The sequence below is a fragment of the Phaseolus vulgaris genome, chromosome 6 (genome assembly GCF_000499845.2).
Source record: "Phaseolus vulgaris cultivar G19833 chromosome 6, P. vulgaris v2.0, whole genome shotgun sequence".
Taxonomy (NCBI): domain Eukaryota; kingdom Viridiplantae; phylum Streptophyta; class Magnoliopsida; order Fabales; family Fabaceae; genus Phaseolus; species Phaseolus vulgaris.
This window is the reverse complement of record NC_023754.2, coordinates 19,675,918-19,700,062: the sequence shown is the minus strand read 5'-3', so window position 1 is coordinate 19,700,062 and position 24,145 is coordinate 19,675,918. Positions and strand designations below refer to the sequence as shown.

Below are 24,145 nucleotides of genomic sequence, written 5' to 3'. Positions count from 1 at the left end.
AACAAAAACAAATATAATCAATTAGATAGAATATGTCAGTAACATAATGAATTATGTTCGTTTTAATATAATTATCTTCTAAAAGTAAAGATTAATCAATTATGTTCTATACTTAATTGATTATCAATTGTTTTGTTAGAACATAATCGTATTTTTCATGCATAATGTATAATAGATTAATCAGTGTGAAATTTGTTAAAAATGTCTAATTTGAAGGAAATAATTCAAATTTCAATTCTATACGAGAACGAGTTGTTAAGAAAAAATTTAATTAAAAGTAATTATGTATGTAACAACAAAAAAAAGAAAAAACTAAAATCACTCTTAACATCTGTATTTATATTGCAATTAATTTGATTTCAGAGTAACATTCCAATTCCTATATACACACCTACTCTCACTGTGTCCCACCAAAATCCGACTCACACCCTTTCTTCCTTTTTATTGCCCATTTCTCCGTACACTGCAGTGCCACCACCACCCTCCACCCTCCGCCATCACCAAACACCTCAACCTTCTCTTCTCCCCTCAAACTACACCGCACAATGTTGTTTATCTCTCTCACTATCTCAATGTGATCACTACTTGGTGTCACTAATGTCTTCTGCATTCACTCACAGCTTTCTTAAAGATTGAAATTTTCACTATCTTGGTGTCTGTTCCTCTGTTCAATTTATCGTGTTTGTTCTTTTTGATTATTTTTTTTTGTACTGCATATCCGTTTCTGATTTTGTTTTTTTTTTCAGCTACATTTTGCAGAGTTTGTTTGAGGGTGCTTTTTCATTTTTTTATTTTATTGCGTGAATCAAGATGGTGAAGAAGAACAAGATAAGGAAGGAGGATATTGCAGAGGACTGGTGTTTTGTGTGCAAGGATGGAGGGTTATTAATGGTCTGTGATCATAGGTTAGTTTCACCTCACAAACATGCGTATGTGTTGTTAATGCGATTCTAGTTTTAAAATATAAGAATGAGAAGAAGACGCTGTTTGTTCTAAGGACAATTTCAAAATGAATGAAACATGAATTTCCTATGAATCTTCTTTATCCTACATTAACCATTTTTTAACCTTGGTCTGAGAGGTGAATCTGTAATAAAAACAATATAAAATATAATTACTTCATTTTTTTTTAATTATATTCTTTGGTTTTAATTTGCTACACAGTGCTGTGACTTTTCACTTGGGTCTGTGTTTTTTACGAGAAAGATGGAGGTGTACATAATTTTGACCTGTGCTAGTTTGCTGCTTTTATAAGGGGCAGTAATCATTTCATCTCTGTTTTCTATTTTGTACTCTGCATTTTGTCTTGCAGCAAACATAGAAAATTACTAGGTATTAAAAAATAAGTTGCTCATACTTTTAAGTTTTGTTTATTTTATCTTTTGTCGATAAAGTTGTGATTTACTTAGGATCTTCTTCAATCCTGTGTATAATTAATGATGGATCTCAATTTGGAATCTTGATCATTTTATTTCCTGGAAGAGACTTTCTTTTTGGCTGTTATTAAATAACCCATGTTGCTTGAAGGGATTGCCGGAAATCTTACCATCCTCGTTGCGTGGAGAAAGATGACTCCTTTTTGGAGAATGGAAGTGAATGGACTTGTAGTAAGCCTGCTTCAACCTATCACCCTACAATTATTGGAAGATTATCAAATATATTTCCTTTATGCAATTGATTCCACCGTAAGAGGATCTTATTGATCATCTTATATATCTGGGAATCATGCACATATGATCCTGTTGTTCTCTTATACACTATTTGTTGTCTGAACCTGCATAGCTTGATTATCTCAGAAAAAAAACTGTTTATCTGTATTACAACTTCTAAGAAACTTCATATACCCCCTGTTTTCTCTTTCTATCTATGTTCAAGAGATTATGGTTGAATGCCCTTTGATCCTTTTGTTACTGAAGGACTTTTGAAAATTTTTGCAGGTTCACATTTTTGCTTCCTTTGCCATAAAGCGTCCAAGTTTAGGTGCTTTTACTGCCCAAAAGCTATTTGTGGGAAATGCTTTTATGATGCCGAATTTGCTATTGTCAAAGGGAACAAAGGATTTTGCAGTCATTGCTTAAAACTTGCACTTCTTATAGAAAATGATGCTGATATTGATTCTGAAGGGGTAAGATTGTTTTTAATGACATCTTATATGCAGCAAGGATGAAAGAAAGAAAAATTGTGACAGTATTTGAAATCCTAAATTTAAAAACAAAATGGAAAATTGCTGTTAATGTAAATTATAAGTTTAGTTTTTCTTACGTGAATTTCCAAAGTTTGTTAGAAGAATGGCAATTAAAACAACACAGGTTGTTAAGCTGCCGTAGTAATAATAACAGAGGCACTTGTTTTCTGTTTTGGAAAACTAAAAGTTGTTCTATTTATTTTGAAGAGAAACCTGGAAACACATCCTGAACTGTTTTTAATGTTATTATTTTTGTTAAAAGCAAAAATTGTTTTTGAAAAAAACTAAAAAGAACTAAATTGACACTGTATTTCTTACATTATCACTTGCATGAAATGAGATTTTGAAAATGAAATCTTATGTTTTTAGAGTTAGTTTTAAAGAATTTTAACTAAGAAATTATAATCAGTGCTAACTTATGGTCTTTTAATGTTTGATGCTTGATGCATGATGCATTTGATGAATGGAAAATTTTTCATGACTGGATAAGATTTCAAAGTATGCATAGTTGTAGAAATTTACATCTTAAACCATGGTCAAGTGTGGTATTTCCGCATTTAACTCTTGTTTATTTTACTTTTTCGAGATGGGAACTTGGAATTTAGTATACAACGTTTATCTCTGTCTGGGACTAAGAAAACAAATTTCATTTTCTTTATTTCACTTTATTTTTTCATGCTTTTTTATTGACAGGAATTGGTAGATTTCAAAGATCAAGATACATATGAATTCTTATTTTCAGAATATTATAAATTCATCAAAGAAGGAGAAGGGCTAAATTCTGAACATGTACACTCTGCCCATGGATTCTTTAAGAATGGCAAAAGCAAACATGACTTGGATCCAGATGAAATAGGTTTAGGGGAAGATGGCAGTGATGATTCTGAAGACGTGAGTAACTATATAGTTTCTGATTGTGATGACCTGAATGACACAGCAGGATCAATGTCAGGGAGGACAAAGAAGGGCTTGGGAAAGTTAAAATCAATGAAAGGAAATGGGAAAGATAAGAAAAAAGAGTTTATTGGATGGGGTTCAAGAAGTCTCATGGAATTTCTTGAATATATTGGCAAAGACACGAGCAATGAATTTTCTGAACATGATGTTACTTCAATCATTATTGAGTACTGCAGAGAAAACAATCTTTTTGACCCTAAGAAAAAGAGAAAGATACACTGTGATGCACCACTTAGATCCTTACTAAGGAGGAAATCAGTAAACAGAAACAGCATGCAAAATCTTCTGTCACAACACTTTGCTGAGAATTTTGAAGAAATGGGTGATATTAGTAGTAGTTCTGAAGATAGGGAGTACAGTGAACCATCCAACCTTTCAAGAAAGAGAAAATCGATTTCATGTTCAAAATCTCATAATCTGAACACAGTTCGTGAAGAGCATCAAAGCTGTTTTGCAGCCATAGTTAGTTCTAACCTCAAGCTTGTCTACTTGAAGAGGAGTTTAGTGGATGAACTTTCAAAGCAGCCACAAACTTTTGATGACAAAGTGCTAGGAAGTTATGTAAGAATCAAAACTGATCCGTATGACTATTTACAGAAGAATTCACATCTGCTTGTGCAAGTTGTAGGTAATTTATCTCTGTGACGTCTTCAAACTACTGAAATAGTAGTTGGTAGATTTTTAAATTTTTAATGGAAATAAAGTAGTTAATTTTTCCTGGCTGCATAAAGGTTTCAAATAAACTACTTATATTGTAATTGTTTGATGATCTTATTTCTGAAATGCGGTCAAAAGTTCTATACAAAATTTCTTGGTATGTAATTTGCCTAATATAGAATTCATGTTTTGTAATAAAGAGATACACATGTCTGTTGCTGCTAGTAGTAAGATGTCCTTGTTATCTAGTGAGTATTGGGTATAATATGTGAATTGAAGAAGTGTAGGTATATGAACTACTTTTGTAATGTAAAATTATAGAATATATTGTGCAAACTGCTTTGTTATGTCAAACTATATATACTGACTGACTGCCTTTTATTTATTTATACTCAAAATAAAGCTACTGTTGCTTCTTATACTTGATTAAATAATATTATTTCTTTTGAGAAGACATGTAAAGACATTAATTTGATTAAGCTCTTCATAACTTCATCTTGAACTTCAAATTTTTAATATTTTTAAAAGAATTAGTGGATCATGCATGTATTTTTGACAGTAATTTTCTTGTATTGGAAGAAAAAGATACCGAGTCATGTACATTGTATTCAAAAGGCATATCTAGAAACTACAAATGAAGTATAAAATCTTAAGCATATTGTACTTTGTTCTTTTTTTAGGTGCAGTACATTGCCCTGGAAGGTCAACATGACTGATGATGTTATGCTGGCTACCGTACTTTTCTAACATGCATAATTGACATTCTATATCTGCACAATTACAGGAATAAATAGATCTTTAAGAACTGATGAAATCAACAAGGAAATCATGCTTCAGCTTTCCCATGTGCCAAAAAATGTACCTATCTCCAAAATTTCAGATGATGACTTTTCTGAGGTATGAATGTTGTGGTAATAAGATTTTTCTCTAATTTCTCCTGTCCCTACCGGCACTGGAACAAAATAAGCAACAGTTTCAAAGTAGATTTATATGCTTGTTTTCTTATTGTTGGAGATTCTATATTGACTAGAGATTATGACATTTCATAATATATAAGTAGGTGCAAACCTCACCTTATAGGTTGATTTTATAAGGTTGAGTTAGACTTAAAGTCCACTTCTTAATTCGGTATCAGAGCCATTTGGAATCTATCATATCGAGAGTTTGTTGAGTTTACTAGGTCACACGTTATTGTGCCGCTATCAGATTAATAAATATATATTTTCATGTACGAGTTGCTAGCTTTGGCGTGAGGGGGTGTGTTAGAGATCATACATCAATTAGAGATTATGACATTTCATAATATATGTGGATGCAAACCTCACCTTACAAACCGATTTTATAAAGTTGAGTTAGGCTTAAAGTCCACTTCTTAATACTTATCTATTTTTTTTCTTTTGTTAGGCGTTGAATGATAGTTATACCGTATTAGTTTTCTGCCTATGATGATGATAAGACTTCTTAGGCGATCATAGTTTAGACTAGTTAGAATTTATTTTTATGAATATGTGATCTGTATGGCCATATTCCTTATAGAAATAATATCCTAGTTGTTTTTTTATATATATTTCCGTGGATTCGTAATTATCACATTTGGTGTTATTGTAGGAAGAATGTCAAGATCTGTATCAGAGAATGAAAAATGGTCTGCTCAAACAGCCTACCGTGGTTAGTTTGTTGTATGGCTTATGATGATTTAGTGTATATCATAAATACTATGCTCAATGGTCATTGATCTGTTTAAACTTTTGCAATGGCACTGTAAATCTTTTGAGTTTGATAATAGTTTATTGACATTTGCTGCCAAACTATGGTAGTTATGTTTGAAATTTTCAGCAAATAAAATGGTGAACCAAATGTAAGGGAGTGGAGAGTTTAAATGTGGCTTCTAAATTGTTGGCTCCATTTAATTGATCAACCAAATAATGATGAGATGGTTTTCTTACATCCATTTATGAAGCAATGGGTTGGTCTTTCCTTTTTGAGGAGAGTCTCATGTCAAGTAGCCCAATTTACCTTTGTTGTCAAAGACTTGAGCTTATCAAATGTAATTTCTTCTGAGAATATTTCTGTAATGTATACTCTAACTTAGAAACTGAGGCTAGAGCATCATCTTAGATCACAATCGAATGATTAAAGATAGATGAAAATAATCACCAAATGAGAATGTTTACATATAGGCTTATAACCAATTTGATATTCCTAGAATATGTAATCTACCATTTGATTTATTTGAAATTTAAATTAATTAACTAAACAAAACATAAACGATAAAAGATAAAATCCACAACAATAACTAGTTCTCTATCTGCAACTCATTCAAAATTCTAGTAAGAGATAAGTCTCATTAGTCTAACACTCCTCCTTGAGATTTTGTCATGGAAATGTTGAGCTTTAACTCTATGAATCAGTGTTAGATTGAGTGCTTACCACTAGGTCAAAAACTATTGTTTAAAGTTTGGGTGTAACTCTTTCTCTTTAAGTGCATAGTAGTCCAAGTGCCACGAATTCATTGTGAGTTAGCCTACCTAGCCTACGTCATGTGACAATTGACTCACCTTGCGACAATCTCTCCCTCAAACTTTTCGATTGTGACTTGACCCACCTTGTCTACCCCACGGGATAATTGTGCAACTTGCAACAATCTGTCCCTGGACAATTGTCCCACTGAGAATCGATCTCATACTTTGACTCTGATACCAATTGTTGTGACAACTGTCTCTAGTAGCCTGGACTTTTCTCACAGAGAACAAGACTAGACCATCTAGCGAACAAGCAAAATAAACAACATAACACTGGTTCTCCCAAACTTATGGGCTATGTCCATTTCTCCATTCTTTAAGCAGACTGCTTAAGATGTTCCACTAAACAATCAATTGATTACAATGGCACAAACCACTCCTGGTTAGACCGTTTTAACCTCCCCTTGAGATTAAGACCTATCAAAAGTAAAGAACACTCTCAAATAGAGCACACTGGTTAACTTCATAAGGTGAAAAATTACAAAGGCTTTTTCTCACTCACATAATACTATAAGATCACTAGATGATTGAAATATTGTAGAAGGTAGTTGTGTGTTCTTTATCTTCAACTTGAATCCTTTTTGTAGACTTGTAAAGATGACCGTTGTAGCTCTGCTTTTGCTAAGACTTGATCTTTGCTTGATCTTCAATGATTAAACTTCATATGTGCTTTGTCTAGAGCTTGATATGGAAAGGTATGATATGAATCTTCAATAGCTCTTCTGACTCTATTTTGTTATAAACAATTCAAACAAGATTTGAATATATGATAATTAATCACAATTTAACATGAATGCATAGATTCGTTTGTTTCCTTAATTGTATGATTAATTGACTGTTTGTCATAAATAATTTCCAAACATAGGTAATATAAACCTTGAAGATAAGGTTTTAAACATTTGTCACTTATCTAGAAAACATTTGATCGTTGTGGCTTGATTATTATTTAAATTTAGATTATGAACACAAGGTCTATTACACCGTCTGTCACAAGACTAGAGATCCACTAGATAGTTTGTGGAATCTTTCTGTTGTCACAAAGCACATGTTAGAATGTTCAGGTAGTACACTCACATTTAACTAGATAAGTCATATACATAATATTTTTTATCATCAAAACTCGTAGATGGTCGACTGACATCAAAGAGAGTAGGTATGCCATTCTCCACAATGTCTAACAAATCTATGTTATTGTACTCAAGAAAGGCTATCATCTTGAGCTTCTAGTAATCATACTTATCGCCCTTGAACAAGGGTAGACTATTAACAACTTGTCCGTTGTTCTCCATAGAGTCTTGCTGGATCGTGCCCCTAGCCCTGTTAAGAACTAATCCTAGACGTTATTTTTTATACTAAATGTTGGATCAAACACTTACGCCACTACGCCAAAAGCTATAGTTTATAGTTATGATGTAACTCTTTCTACTGAAGAGTGTAGCAGTTTAAGTGGCACAATTCAATTGTGATTTGACCCACCTATCTTACGCCACGGGAGTATTGATGCACCATACAACAATTAGAAGTGCTTTAGTCATTATGCCAACTAGTTGTCCTTCAATTTCTTGGCTTAAATCATTGTCATCATAGTCATTTATTTTAACTTCATATCTTTAAACATCATATTCCAAGATTTGTTATCCTAAATTTATCTTGTATGAAATTTAATGACTCCAAAGTGTATGCGACCCCCAATTTTCATGCGAAAACATCACTTTCATCAATTTTGACAACAGAATCATGAACTTCAACAAAATTAAACTTGAAATAAAAACTATTTCTAATCTTTTTAATCTTTGTCATCTTTGTTTTATGTTCATCAATGATAAAACAATTTTGTTAATAGGAGACCATGTAAGAGTGTTGATTTACAGCAGTATATCTGTATCTTCACTTCTAGTTTTGGGCGGATAAACATATATTTTAGTTTGCCTAAATTTAGACTAAACCGATTAAATGGGCTTTATCTTTTGCGTGTGCATTATGTGTTTTATGTGCTATAGTTTAATTCACAGAATAATATTATTTGTTGGTTAGTCATAGTACAAAAATGTGACCAACAGATCACAACTACCACCTTATGTTTGACAGCTGGAGCTTGAGCAGAAAGCTAGAAGTCTACATGAAGACATAATGAAGCATGTATGTACTTGCATTGTTTGTCCCTTTTGGTATTACGAAGATAGAATGCAATTCACAATACAATTTTCCTGTAGGGCAGTGTTTAAACACTGTCTATGCATCTTAAATTCAACAACGGCAAATGCTAACTTATTAATTATTGTTTTCCAAAATTCAATGGTTAGAATTTATTGTATATGCATAGAAGTTAGAATCTTGTAATTATGAAACTCGCTTAAGAACATGCCAGCAGACACTAAACATATTAGGCAAACTAAATTTTGAAATCTGCCCTTAAATTATTACTTTAATCCTTTATGCTTAGTTTGTCTAGTTGCATGTTAAGATTGTTGAACACCTTATTCCATTAGACTATTAAAGAGCACCAAGCGTATAATTTGTTTTTAATGATATTTTTCTTTATCTTTTGCTTTATGTGACAGTGGATCCCAAGGAAGTTAGTATTATTACAAAACTGTATTGATCATGCAAATGAAAAGGGATGGAGGAGAGAATATCCTTTCATGATATACGGTTTTTATTGTTGTCTCAAATTTGTAGCTAATGGCAAAGTATTTTCAGTTGTTATCTATTTTAATGCTTGATCAAGTATATCTATCTCATAATCGATTTAAAGTGGGATAGAGAAGTTGTACACTAAGCTGAAAGCTGTTATTACCGCTTTGATTTTTGATAAATTTTGTATTATTCTCTGTTTGGAGTTTTATCTTTTTTGTGAATAGTGTGATCCTTGACCATTTTTCCATACACTTGCTGAGTACATAGATCAAAAGCTGAAGCTTGAGACACAATTGGAGCAATCACGTTTATTAAATGACATTCCAAAAGTAATTCCTGAAATAGTTGATACCACTCTATCTGCAGAAGGTTCCCCAAGAATAGATAAGCTTGAGCAAAATGGCTTGTCAGAATTAGCTAGTGGACAGACTTGTAACTCTGTTGGACACTATTCCAAACACAGTGGTTTTTCTCATAGCCTAAATAAAAGAACAGATATTGCAGGTTTGTTATGTTTTTCTGTCTTTACTTCCTTTTTGTTTTTATATATCTATATTATTTTGAATAGATATCTTACAGGCAATAGTATAATCAGGTTGATGTTGTTGTACAAGTGTTGTGCTTATTTTATGTCTCATAAGACTGATGTGTCAAATTTATTTTAAAACTTCTTCAACATGGTTGAAAATCAGTTTCATCCAAAATTCAGTATTCTTTGTTCTGACAAAAATACTTTGATAGTTGCCCAGAGCTATTTGACTAAAATAGGAATTCAGCACTGATCCAGCCGGTTGACTAAACGCAAGAATGTTGCCTCGTCACGACCTACACTCACCAGCTTCAACGCCACGTGCACCTCAAGTCCTCGTTCCAGATTTCCTCTCTGAGAACCTGAAGTTACAGAATAGCGCCACTGCGGCCGGTGCACTCCGACGGTCAAGTCAACAACAGGAACACCAAAAACTCAGAGAAACTGGATCCTATGGAACCGTGCTCGAGTGCCCTCTCTGAATCGTAATGAATTCCCCCCCTTGAAATTCTGTTAAGTTCAGCTTTTATACCTAGGCATTTTCTCTCTCCAGACAGTTACACTTTTGGACACGTGGCTCGTATCCAACTCTACACGTGTCATCATCTGGGGCTAAAGTAACTCAAGCGTCATTTCTATGTATCTCGTTATGCGACTAAGTTACCCATACAAGGAGTAACCTAGCACGTAACACACTCTGGAATGCACACCTGACAAGGCAAGTACCAGGATACAACAAAGTACACCACCTCTGTGGTATTGCCTGTCGCAAGTGCCACCTTCTTCATTGACACGCCATGCATGTTCTAGCTAAGGAAACCTCGCTATCAATGAATGTCCATTATGGGAAACCCCATCACCGATGAGCAAGCTGCTTCCTCTAACTCACTTCTCATGCTAGGACATGATCACCTTGTATCTTAACCTCTATGTTTCGTGCTGATGTTTACACGCCTGAACCTCCTAACAGCCTTAACTGAGTTTACTGAAACATCCGGCGATGTGCTTCTTATGGCGATTCCTGACCACTTGATCTTCTATTCTCAAACACGGCGATGATATGAAACTCTGGCGACAACCGACTATGTACACTAAAGAACGCCACTTCAACGAATGGCGACTATGTTAACTTCTTGACTGCTCGTCTTTCTCTCGACCACGTGTCCCTCCAAGCACGCTCCACATAGTCACTCACTGCCCACGCCATCACACCCGATGACCTGATCGGTACACAAGCCCCCCAGTCTTATGCTGTGACTTGTCCAACGAAAAGACTAAGAAGTCGAATTCTCGGCGATCTACGTGGCTCTGCGCGCTAACACCGTACTACTTACTGATTCGACATTTCCCCAACCCCCCTTCAATCAACCCACACGTGGACTTATCAACGGCCATTATTTGTTGCCGTTTGCGCTTCTTGCATCGTTCAAAACTCTTAAAACCCTCGCGCCACTTCACTGTTTCATTACCCTCTTCTTTACTCATAGCGTTCGAAATACTCTTGTGGACCCTTCATCTCCCTCAATCATCGTCTTTCTCAAAGCACTTCCGATCATCAAAAGGTAATGTTTTTGTTTCTCCCACTGACATTTGCTGTATTTTAATCGGTTTGCATCATCCATTAACTGCTCTGAAGCATACGTTGTGGGTTGCTCTGTTTTTCTGTATTTAGGTTTTCTCTATTACGTTTTCTCCCTGCGAGCCCCCCTTGTTCATGCTGTTTTCTTCTTTTCAATCAAATCATTTTGTTTATAACCCTTCATCTCTTCCCTTTTTACCTTCTTTGATGCTCTTCCAATGGCTCGTACAAGAAACATCCCAAACCCACCTTTGTCTTCCCGAAACCTTCCACCAAAGACTCGCAAGGTCAATCCTTCACAAAACCCTTCCTCCTTTCGCAATCCACCGAGGGATCCCAATATCCCTTCAAACCAAGCTGAGAGACCCACACCTTCTCAACCCAACCAACCACAACCAACTCCACCACAAACTGAAGAACCTGTGAAACCCCTTTATGACTACAAAAAACTATATCCTTGGGCCACCTCAGCTTTGCTGAGTGAAACTTCCTCCATTAACACAGAACCCGCCGTTCTTTGTCTCAAGAGAGGTGATAAGGCCCACCTTTCGTTTAGCAAAGAACATGACGACAAAGTCACCGTTCACCTTTGTTTTCCTGGAGAACCCGTATGCACCGATGGCCAAGGGAACAACGGTGAACCACTTTTCTTCGTCTATACTACCGTCTTCAAGAAGGTCAGACTCCGCCTTCCCCTCACCCGCTTTGAAAGAGAGCTCCTAACTGAACTGGACATAGCCCCTGCCCAACTACACCCCAACAGCTGGGCGTTCGTTAGGGCCTATCAAATCATGTGCGCACATTTGGGGCATCCAGCTTCCGTTGATGTCTTCCCGTTCCTGTTCGAGGCTAAAAACCCAGGTGATCGACTATGGGTTAGTCTCAGTGGGATTGCTGGGAGGTCCATCCTTTCCATCTTCCAGCAGTCCTACAAAGACTGGAAAGGCAAATTCGTTCGCGTTTGCCATAACGATCAAGACCCCACCCTCCTCGACGGATTTCCCTTGTATTGGGTGAATAAGGGAAAAAAAGAATCTAAAGACAACTTTAGAAGGGCAAGGAGTCCAGAGAAGATGGGGGACCTCGATAAAGACTTGTGCAATTTCTGGAAAGGAATCGCTTCTTCCAACATCACTCTGCCCACCTCCTCCATAATTACCTTTGAATTCCATGAAGATCAGCTGGACTTCCATATTGGTTTGTTTTCCCCTCATCTCCAAATTCCCTTTTCCCCGTGTCCCAAATCATACTATCTTTTATCACCATTGTTTGTGTTATTCTGGTTTGCACTCAGTCTTCACTAGCTAACTCATGCGTTTGTTCACATTACTTGCTTTTCTGCACACTATCAACTGTCAAAATTCTCCGTGGTAGTTTGTAAATCTTGTTCCTCTTATGCAGATAGGATGTTGGGAAAAGAACAGATGACTAGACATCGCTCCATTGCCAAACTACACAACTTGGCGGCGGGCTCCCAAACCGTTCCCAACTCCGTTGCAGAAACTGCTGCAGCACGTGGCAAATCTCCAACAGTTTGCCCAGCTCCCCCTACCCTTGAACAAAGACAGCCGCCATTAAAGAAGACCAAAAGGAAAGCTGCTAGGGTGGTCTCTGATGAGGAAGAGGATGAGAGCCCTCAAGAAGGATCGACCTTTAAAAGGAAGAGAGCGACTGCTGTTGAATCATCTGCGAATGAAGGCGTCACCCCTGACTACGCAGAAAACCCCCCAAGCGCCTCCACACCATTTGAATCTGCTGACGATGCTCTTCCTTCAAATGCCTCCGCTGCTGGGAATTCCCAAGAGCAACTTGCTGATAACCAAACATCCCCTCAACCTGCAGCTGAACAACCCTCCTCACCACCACACCCTGAAGCTGCTCTTACCATCCAACCTGATGAAGGTGGTGGTGGTGAGAATCAACCAACAACCCCTCTTCCAGCTCCAACGCTTCCAGCTCCTCTCCAAGAAGCTCTGAAGTCCTTCACTGCACACTTCAGTGCCATAGCTGTTGAAAATTTGGAGAAATGCCTTCCCCAAATTGTTGGTGAAGCTCTGAAGGACTCCTTGAACAAGTTTGAAATCGACAACCGCCTTCATCAGGAAGAGGCAAACACCGCGAGAGCTCAAGCCGACAAGCTTAGATGTGACATAACGATGCAAGGGTTAGAGTTCTCGCGAGTAGAAACCCTCAATGCTGAGCTTCGAAGTTTGCACGAAGATAATGCTGATCTGCGCCAAAGGCTGGACGCCAAGCTTCAAGAAGCTGTTGAGTTAGAGAATAGGATTGTTTCTTTGAAGGTCAAAACATCTGAGCTGGAGAAGACCCACGAAACCGACAAGGCCGAGATGGCTACACTAAAAGAAAGATCAGCTAAGAGAGAAGACCTTCTAGGACAAGTCAAAACAGAACAGGATAAAAAATCTGAAGAACTGAGCAAAACTACCATGGAGCTTGCCCAAGTGCATGAAGAGAATAGTGAGCTCAAGAAGAAGATCGACGAACTTGACCTCGATGCCGCCCATGTTCTCACCTCAAGCTTTGGGGCCGCTCTGGAGCAGTTTGCTTGTGAATTTCCCGATCTTGACCTCTCTAAATTCTCTGTGTACAATGAAGTGGTGGATGGCAAGATCGCGCCTTCGACTTAACTGCTTTCATCCGCCACTTCAACCTTATTATCTTGAAAACTCTTATATTGAACTTTTTCATTTATCTGTATTAACTCTCATCTTGTATAAACTACTTTTGTATATGCGGCATCACCTGTTTATGGCGATTCAATCTATCTTAGCTTTGTATATCTTTACCTTTGTCTGTTGTGCAATTATCTGATGTAACTGGCTAAATTTGCTTAACCAAATTAACTTAGCACAAACTGACACTTAATTTTTTGAAAATCAACTTATCCTGAATAAACTGTTATCTTATAGTAATAACATTTAACATAAAATCACTTGCTGGGCAGTAGGTGCAAGTCAATCTAGTATTTTAAATACCGTTGCCCGATCTGCCAAGTGAAATGTGTATTTCTATGTCATCGCCCAAAACTCCGCTGATCTGGTTCTCGCCGTGTAATCCTCTTGCCATCTCAATCTCAATGTTACAGGCTTTCGGCAATGTCATTTTTCTTTTAACTGGAAAGGCGTCCTCAATGGGGCTACCTCATAACTTTGAGTGGTCATCTTTACTCATATGGGAGGAAAGCTGCCTTGCGGATCTCTCTCTACCTCCTTGAGCTTTCAATCTTTACTACCATCCACTCATCTAGGAAAGGGAGGTGCCTTTTATGGATCCCCCTCTACCTTCCCTGAGTCTTTAACCTGAAATAACTTGATCATTGCTCCCTCATCTGGGGGTAGAGTTGCCTTTCGGATAGTGAGGTGTTCACTGTGAACCTACCTCAGCCACCCTTTAACCTCTTCCACCCTTCACACCGCACCTGAGCTCGTTCAAGACGAGAAGAATTTTATCTATCTTCATAACGCCCGCAAACGCGGAAGCTTTAACTGGTCTTACTAGGCCAATATTGATGTTTTACTTAAAGAGAGGAGGCGTTTTCCATCAACCTGAGCTCGTTCAAGACGAGAAGGATTTTATCTATCTTCATAACGCCCGCAAACGCGGAAGCTTTAACTGGTCTTACTAGGCCAATATTGATGTTTTACTTAAAGAGAGGAGGCGTTTTCCATCAACCTGAGCTCGTTCAAGACGAGAAGGATTTTATCTATCTTCATAACGCCCGCAAACGCGGAAGCTTTAACTGGTCTTACTAGGCCAATATTGATGTTTTACTTAAAGAGAGGAGGCGTTTTCCATCAACCTGAGCTCGTTCAAGACGAGAAGGATTTTATCTATCTTCATAACCCGCAAACGCGGAAGCTTTAACTGGTCTTACTAGGCCAATATTGATGTTTTACTTAAAGAGAGGAGGCGTTTTCCATCAACCTTCCTCTTCCACATTTAAGATCATTAGCACCCCTGACTTTTCAGTTTCAACTTCCCTGAACTCACTCGAGGGTGAGAAGGACTTTCTCTGGTGCCTCAATTTGTCCAGGGGTGATACCTCATCCCTCCTGGATGCACTGAGGACTTTCAAACTTGCCTCAACTAGCTTACAACAAAGAGGTCTTGCAATCTATTCTTGCCTGCACCCGCTCAAGGCGAGGAGGACCTTTCAATCTTCTCTCTATCACCTCAAATCGCACAAGGGCGTTAAGGACTTTTAAACTTTATACTAATGCCTCCGATCGCACGAGAGCGATGAGGACTTAAAAGTTTTAAACTGAATGCATGCAATAATCTTTAAACTGTTGCCTTAAATCACACAAGAGCGATAAGGTCTTTTTTTGAAAACTTTAGAATGATAAACATGCAAACTTAATAAACTTGGAAACTTTAATAAACTTTGAAACCTTCTTTATTGGGTGACCTCATTAAAAACCCTCCTTAGGGAAAAAAGAGTGCCCCCTTGAAAACTATTTCAACTGAATACCAATTGTTTAAAACTGTTCAATTTAATCACTATTTACCGTATTTTAATTGTAATAAAACTTGAGATGGGTGACATTCCAAGTACGAGGAATCGCCCCTCCCTCCAACGTCTCCAAGCGGTAGGCGCTGTTTCCGAGCACTTCGGTTATTCTGAACGGTCCTGTCCACTTGGGCGACAATTTGTTCGCCAAAGGAAAGGGTCCCAGAATATCAATTCCCCATGTGTGAAACGGCCAGGGGCTGTAAATTGACCTCAGCTCTTCTGAGGCGCATTGTGCCAATCAGCATGCTGCTGGCATTGTTTGCAACACTGGGCATATCTTTTGCAATCTTCCCTCATTGTGGGCCAATAATAACCTGCACGGAGAGTTCTCATTGCCAAAGCTCGACCCCCGATGTGACTCCCACAAATCCCCTCATGGAGCTCAGCCATAATTCTCATGCACTTCTCTCCGTGTCACATACTAGAAGAGGATGCGTAAACCCAAACCTGTATAACTCGCCATCAATGAGGGTAAACTTGCTGGAATTCTTTATTTTTCTAGCTTCTGTCGGGTTCAGTGGGAGCACGCCATCCGCCATGTAGCGTCGGTATGGCGTTATCCATGTATCTGACTCATGGATAGTACAAACTTGCATCATCTTTACTTCTCCCACTGGATGTGCTCTAATTCTCGGCGTCTTCAAAGTCTCCTGAGTCAAGGATCTATGACTCCTTGCCATTCCCTTCGTCAACTTGCTTACTTGAAGAACCTGATGATCTGCCACAAACGCCCGAGGTATCTTCAAAGTTTCTTGTATGACGGTCCTCTGCCTGCCCCCCTTGCCCGAACTGGCGAGCTTGGCTAGCAAGTCAGCTCGGACATTCTGCTCCCTTGGCACGTGTACCACTTCAAACAAGGCGAATGACCCCTTTAACTCTTGTATATACTCCAGGTAAGCTGCCATTTGCGGATCCTTGGCCTGAAACTCGCCAGTAACCTGCCCAGTGACCAACAACGAGTCACTTTTGGCCACCAGCACCTTTGCTCCCATTTCTTTTGCCAACAAAATTCCGGCGATCAATGCCTCATACTCTGCTTGATTATTGCTAGCTTTGAAGGCAAACCTCAGGGATTGTTCTATCAACACACTGTCGGGCCCCTCCAAAATAACTCCAGCACCGCTACCCTGCTGGTTAGACGATCCATCCACTGAGAGCACCCAACGAAAATCATTCCCCTCACTCTGCGCTGTTTCAGAAGAGAGCTCGACCACAAAATCAACGAAGATTTGCCCCTTGATCGGTCCTCGGGGCTCATACTTAATATCAAATTCTGATAACTCCACCGCCCATTTTACCATTCTTCCAGCTACATCCGGCTTCTTCAAAACCTTCTGGATAGGTAAATTAGTCATTACCAACACTGTAAAACTCTGGAAGTAATGGCGCAACCTCCTTGCTGAAAACACAACCGCTAAAGCCGCCTTCTCCAAGGCTTGATACCTCACTTCTGGGCCTTGCAACACCTTACTGACAAAGTAAATAGGCTTCTGGATTTGATCTTGCTCTTGGGCGAGTACCGCGCTCACCGCCTTCTCAGTTACAGCGAAATACAACCTGAGTGGGGTTCCCAATTGAGGTTTGCACAAAACCGATGGGCTCGCCAAATACTCCTTAAGCTTCAAAAAAGCTTCTTCACATTCCTTTGTCCACACAAACCTATTATTCCTCTTCAGACATTGAAAATACGGATGTCCTTCCTCTCCACCAGCAGATACAAATCGAGACAAGGCGGCCATCCGACCTATAAGTTGTTGCACCTCCTTTACAGTAGCAAGGCTCCTCATCGCCAAAATAGCGGCACACTTATCAGGAATTGCCTCAATTCCTCTTTCAGTCAAGAGAAATCCCAGAAACTTCCCTGCCTCAACGCCGAAAATGCACTTCTCGGGATTTAACTTCAACTTGTACTTGGCTATTGTAATGAACAACTCTTATAGATCAGCAATGTGCTTGCTTTTCTCCAGGGACGTCACGACCATGTCATCAACATATGCTTGTACATTCCTTCCTAGCATGGGCGTAAGCACCTTATCCATCAGCCTCTGGTACGTGGCTCCCGCATTCTTCAGCCCAAAGGGCATTACCTTGTAACAATAACACGACCTCTCCGTCATGAAAGCAGTCTTTTCCTCATCCATTGGATGCATCTTAATCTGGTTATATCCCGAGAAGGCGTCCAAGAAACTAAACAATTTACACCCTGATGCACTATCTACCAGAGCATCTATACTTGGAAAAGGATAAGAATCCTTTGGACAGGCTTTGTTCAGATCTGTAAAATCAACACACATTCGCCATTTTCCATTGCTTTTCTTCACCAACACAACATTGGCGAGCCATTCTGGATATTGAATCTCCCTGATATGACCCGTAGCGAGGAGTTTCTACGTTTCGTCCCTAATGCCTCTTCTCTTTGTTAAACTTTCTTCTTCTTTGTCGAACTGGCTTGACTCGAGAATCCATTGCTAGGCAATGACACAAGAAGTCAGGGTCGATCCCTGACATGTCTGAAGCAGACCATGCAAACGCGTCCAAATGCCTTTCTATCACCTTGGCAATCTGGTCTTGTATCTCGCCACCTAAAGACTTACCAAGCTTAAACATTCTGCCACCGATTTTCCTCTCCAGCCAGTCCTCAGTCGGTTGAGGCCTCTTCTCACTGGCGGTCGCCGCTCTTGCTATTCCTGACTCCCTAGTAACTTCTGGGCAGTCCTTCTCTTCCTCTACCCGAGCGGCGTTCTCGCACCCCACCTCGACATCTGCCATCACTACTTCCCTTTCAGCAGTCACCTCCGAAACTGTGTCCACAACCCGCCGATTTACTTGTCTAGGCTTCACACCAGGGAGCGGCGTTGTGGTTACGTGGCACACCGATCACTTATTCTTGAGGTTGTTTTCGTAGCATTTCTTCGCCTCCTTTTGATCAGAGTGAATGGTGATAACCATCCCCTCCATCGAAGGTAATTTGACCTTTATGTGCCTTGTTGAAGGCACAACTCCTATCTTGTTAAGTGTCGGCCTTCCCAACAGAACATTATATGCTGAAGGAGCATTCACGACAAGGTAGATCTTCTCTGTACGCGAGGCCACCCCATCCGTGAATGTGGTTCTTAAATCAATATACCCCCTGACCTCCACTTGATCACCAGCAAAACCATATAAACAGCCCACATATGGGCTCAGATGGTCAGGAGATAGCTGTAATTTGTTGAAGGTCAGCCAAAACATAACATCTGCCGAACTTCCTTGATCGACCAACACCCGGTGAACCTTCCTTCCTACCGTAACGAGCGAGACTACAATGGGATCGTTGTCATGGGGTACAACATCCCTAAGATCTTCCTTGGTGAACGTAATGTCCACATCGGGTGAATGATCCTCAAAAACTTCTACTGACATCACAGACCTCGCATATTTCTTCCGCTGTGATGCAGTACACCCACCACCTGAGAAACCTCCAGATATAGTGTGAATCTTGCCGTGAATGGGTACTTCATGTTGTTGTCCCTCATTGCTCACCGGTTGCGAGTCTGACGATTGACCTGTTTGTTTCTCCAGCAAGTAATCTTTCAAGAACTCGCACTTCACCAACTCAGCGAGTTGGTGACCCAAAGCCAAACACAAATTAATGGAATGGCCAAAACTCTTGTGGAACTCACCACATATCCGGTTTTGGCCCCAACACCTTATTCTCAGGCACTTTAATCCTGGTGGCAATATTCGGAAGGGCAATCAAGTCAGCCAATCCCATCACAAACTCATACCTCGGAGGGCGATTAACTCCCTAGGCCGCCCTGACCCCTTCCTTTTGTTTTTCTCTGGATCATAAGGATGGTGCATCCTTTGATCCTTCTTCCCAGTCGCCGCCTCCATCACCCTCTGCGGCTGAATCCTCGTCTGAACCCGTGGCTTAGCTGGAGCCACATTTCCCCGTTTCTCTGAAACTTCGCTCTCAGCAGCGATATGAGCCACAACACGTCGCCGGATTTCAGCAAACGTGGCGGGGTGACTCCTAATCAACGATTCGCTAAACGGTCAAGGTAATACGCCCTTTTTGAAGGCGTGAACAAACATGTCTTCATCTTTACCTGGCAAACGAACAATCCGAGCTCCAATATACTCTTGGGACTCTTCTTATCTTGGGTTCTCTGTTTCTGTTTTTAGTTCTTCGGGTGCAATAGATTCCTAGAATTACCAATTATTACACCAAAAGGTTGAGTGGAACTTCATAAAGTGTCAATTGCCTCGGCTCTTAAAGATGGTGTTATTATAGGGATATGGATATTATGGGTGTCTAAATTCCACATTGAACAGTATAAGATCTTCGATAGTGTATTTAAGTGTTTGATTTTCTCCCCTTAATCAGTTTTTAAGGGAGAGTTTTCCAAGTGCTTCGGGCTTAGCAGATAGCGAGAGGTGTTTTGGAATTGATGCAGGAGAACTGTATTACAGTTACTTGAGGGGAAGGCTTCCCTTGACAGAGCAATAAAAGCTGATGACATTCTTGATTCTTTCCTTTCATTTGTTATTTTCCTCTCTTACCATATTTTGAGAACCCGTCAGTCTTGACCTTATCCTATCTTGTATTCGATTTATGCAGTTGAAAGAATAGCTCAGGATGTTGAGAATGATAAAGGAGTGCCAACAATAGATAGTTCTAAGCCACGGGTAGACAAATCGCAGTCAAATAAGGTGCTTCATGTTTATACTCGGAGGAATTTACAACAGAAGAAAGTTCAGCCAATCATTCCGACACTGGAACAAATGGATTCCATAATCTCTCCTTATAATGTTCCAGGTAATAATGAACCCCATTATTCTTATTCAAATTCAAAAGGTGTTAGAATTTGTGCCAGGAAAAGTGCTAGAACTTGCAGCATAAATCACCCGAGTTCTAAGTTCATCTCATATCCACATTGGAAATTAGCAGTTATGAATTTTTTTTTGAATGCCCTTTAGAGCATGCTAATTAAATCCTGATACAAATCGTGAATTGGAAGACCCAGTTTTCGATTCACAAATCAAATTGAATTGTGAATTACAAGAGTCATGATTAAAATATAACATAATTTATGATAAATTTAATACAAAGAACGTAAAAGTCAATCTAATATATATATATATATTGTTGTAAATAATTGACTATTAGAAAAATATATCTTTAGAATCTTTTTGTTCATTTCCGCATATTTTTATTTTTTATTTATTTTAAAGAATTCAATTATTACAAATAGAGATGATGAGAGCGTAATTGATGTAATTGTTATCAATAAAGTAACTGTTTATTTTCTTACATAGTTCAAGTTGGTATTATAGCTGCAATCTTGGACACTCTATTTTGACTACTACGTTAATAGTCGCCACCTTTGTTGTTCACTATCACAGTTGAGATTAGTGGTGGACCAAAAAGGTACACCTGACAATCATAATGCTAATAGATGCATTGTCAATAAATTGTCACATACTATCACGCGCCACCACTAGTATTGAAGCATCTAGCCCACATGCCTTGCTCTGGAAAAGCTTGCTTGCCAATGCCACAGACAAGTGTCTTAGCCCATTCCGAGTGGTGGTCTCCAATTTGACTCCAATTTGATTAAATCGGGATTTTTTGGTTGTCTCTTTGACATATTTGTTGTGATTTTTTTTTCAATGTCTGGTATGAAAGTTTATAAAGAGGAACTTGAAAATTCTCTAAATTGTATACCCTATTCATGAAAGGTAAGAATACATTCAATACTATTAACCCTACTTTGGAATCTTGATTCAAGAGTAACTGATAGTATGAATCCATCTCCTTGCTCTTCAATTTGAATGTCAAAAGGTCTAGAGAACAATTCATTACAGTTGCAAATGGTGATAATATAACCATATGCAAATCCAGAAATATAACTTTATAGTCATCTATTGTATTAAACAATGTTTTATATGTGTACAATTGATCAATAGTTTTATAATTGTACATAAACTTACAAAAGATTTGAACTATCCAATAACTTTTTTCTTTTCTTATTATATATCATGGCCTAACCACGAGGAAGATGATTTTAATTTCTAATAGCGAAGTTTGTTGTATTTGTTAGAATCTAAGGACCAAAACATAATAAATGTCATAATCCAACAAAAAAACATCAGAAACATGAGTAAATTCCCCAACTATGGCTTCATCATAAAAGACTTGGACATCAAATTGTGGTGCTTTAACTACTACAATCTTAAGTAAAAGGATAAGAGTTGTATCCTGACTATCAACTATGTTTTTTAGCCTAGTCGGTAAGCTCTTTCCAACAATTAGTATTAGAACCAAGGTCATGAGTTCAATTTCCAATGGAGCAATTGTTGAGGGAGAAATTGTTACAGGTTGCATCGATTGTCCTCTAGATGGGCCAAGTCACAATTCAATTGTGACAGATGTTACGCTCTTAAATGTAAAAAGTTGCACCTTGGCTTTAAGAGAAAAATTGGTGGCCCAATTTGAAAGGAAAGATATGGAAAAACGTATTTCCTTGGAATAGAGGTTAATTATTCCGTAAGGAAATTTTCATCTCCCCCCAAAAAACATGTAGTTTATGCACGATTCAAGAGAAAGATACATGCAAATAGTTGAAAAAATTCTTCATTACTTGAAGTCAAGCCCGAGAAAGGGGTAAAGGATTGTTGTCCTGTAAAGAAGACACTTTGACCCCAAGGATATACACTGATGCAGACTATGCAGCTTTTGGTATTATTGACAAAAAATCTACCTCTCGGTAGTGTATATTTCTTGGAGAAGCAAAAAATAGGATAAAGTATCTCATTCCAATGCAGAAGTTGAATTTCAAGCCCTTGTTCATGGTATCTGTGAAGGATTCCGGATGAAAATCACAAAGATGAGCTTAAAATAAAAGTTGACATTCATGTGCAATTGTACCATGATAACATTAACTACTAAGGGAGCTAAAAGCTCATTGTCCTATACCAATGAAACTGGTGACATTGTTTTAGGGAAACTGATTTTTATGGAGAGAAACTATCGTAGATTCGTAACATTAAATCTACTATTCCTCTAGGTTAAAAATTTACAATCTAGTTCTACGTGCCAGCTTTGAGGGGGAGTATTGGTGAGTGAATTTGAATATTCTCTTTTAGTTTTATAAATATGTTGGTATTAATCAACCAGCTTAGTAGCTCCCTAAATAATTTCTTTAATAGCTCCTTGTTTTTAGGTATTTGTTTCCTTAATTATTTGCAAGTGCTTCCTAATCCATATTTTACCATGTACAGACTATTGTACATTAGAAGTTAAATACCCCCTTTAAGTTTTTCTGTTTTAAACAACCAAATCTTTGTTTTACTCAAACAAAGGTCACTTAGATTAATGATCTTTTAATGTGCATGTTATGAACCTTTTATTATTTCATTCCTATATTTAGCCCACCATATCATTTCAAGGTTAAGCAATCAGTAGATGTGTCTGGATTTCACTGTAAAAGTGACTTTGCTTTCTTTTTTATTTCTGAGTTATTGTGCCAGGAAAATTTATGCAGACACCATTTACAAATGAAACTAACAATATGCATTGTGTTAATTTTCATTGCTTAGGTCCAAAATCTCCAGTAAAGGAAAATCAAGAGGGCACAACCTTTCCTGTTGCCAGTACGGGTTCCCAAGATAAAATCACTTCTCAAAGAAATCTGCCTCAATCTTCTACTACCACAAAAGCAAGGCAAGATGATCCTGAGGCTAAACTCCTTAAAAAATTGGGCTATCCAGTAAAATATGGGTTGTGCCAACCAAGGAACACTGAATCTGGTTCTGTTATAATAAATGGCAGAAATCTGTGTGCTACCTTGTATGCTGAAGAAACAATAAAGGAGAAGCAAAGCATTTCAGTTGCAAGTGTCAATGACAAACAGGATACTAGTATCTCAGCTCTTCCTGTGGAAGAAAAGGAATTGAGCACTCCTAAAAATGTCATCGTTTTAAGTGACGATGATGAACAAGAGACAATTGTTAGAGACATTTCTAGCAGAAGAAAGGCGGAGGAGAATCCTGATATTTCTATTTGGCATTGTGTGGGTCCTTGTGGTGAAAGAGGAGGGCCCTATAAAATGTCCACACTCAAACGTTGGACTGGAACTTCTTCAAATCCCTTAGAATTCAAGGTCTGGAAGACTGGCCAGAGTGAAACAGATGCAATATCTCTCACTGATGCGCTGAAACGATTTTTCTCAAACATGTAACTAAACGGAAACGAAGGGGGAAGTCACTTCCTTAATCTAAGTACATAGACAGTGTTAATATATAATTAAGAACATGGAGAGTTTTAACCAAACAGTTGCTTGTGTGGAATGCTGCCAAGTTAATAGTACTTCATATGATCTTGTTTTCCTTGGATGTAAATTTCACCTACACAATTACAAATCAAAGTTCCTTGTTTTCCTTGTGCATCCAACATGTTTTTGTTCTTGTACCTTCTGTCATGCTATTTCAGCATAGAATAGGAACTCAACCCAGTGAACCACAAGCTTTGCTTTAAGGATATCAGCATTCTCTTGGAATC

The 24,145-nt window shown here is 38.5% G+C and overlaps 1 protein-coding gene across 4 annotated transcripts; it reads left to right on the top strand.

Moving 5' to 3' along the window:
* The first annotated feature begins 470 nt into the window (after positions 1-470).
* LOC137831629 (uncharacterized protein At5g08430-like) lies at positions 471-24,032 on the top strand. 4 transcript variants are annotated; one of them, XM_068639382.1, is made up of 12 exons: positions 471-654; positions 747-905; positions 1,528-1,607; positions 1,938-2,125; positions 2,879-3,770; positions 4,584-4,696; positions 5,408-5,467; positions 8,410-8,460; positions 8,883-8,954; positions 9,210-9,462; positions 20,204-20,401; positions 23,185-24,032. In XM_068639382.1, the coding sequence occupies exons 2-12, from the start codon at positions 811-813 to the stop codon at positions 23,823-23,825; spliced, it is 2,643 nt and encodes an 880-aa protein (XP_068495483.1). In that variant the 5' UTR covers positions 471-654; positions 747-810; the 3' UTR covers positions 23,826-24,032. The 4 variants fall into 4 exon arrangements, with proteins under 4 accessions (XP_068495483.1, XP_068495486.1, XP_068495484.1 ...); XM_068639385.1 differs by lacking the exon at positions 23,185-24,032 and adding an exon at positions 20,989-21,163; XM_068639383.1 differs by lacking the exon at positions 20,204-20,401.
* The last annotated feature ends 113 nt before the right edge of the window (positions 24,033-24,145 follow it).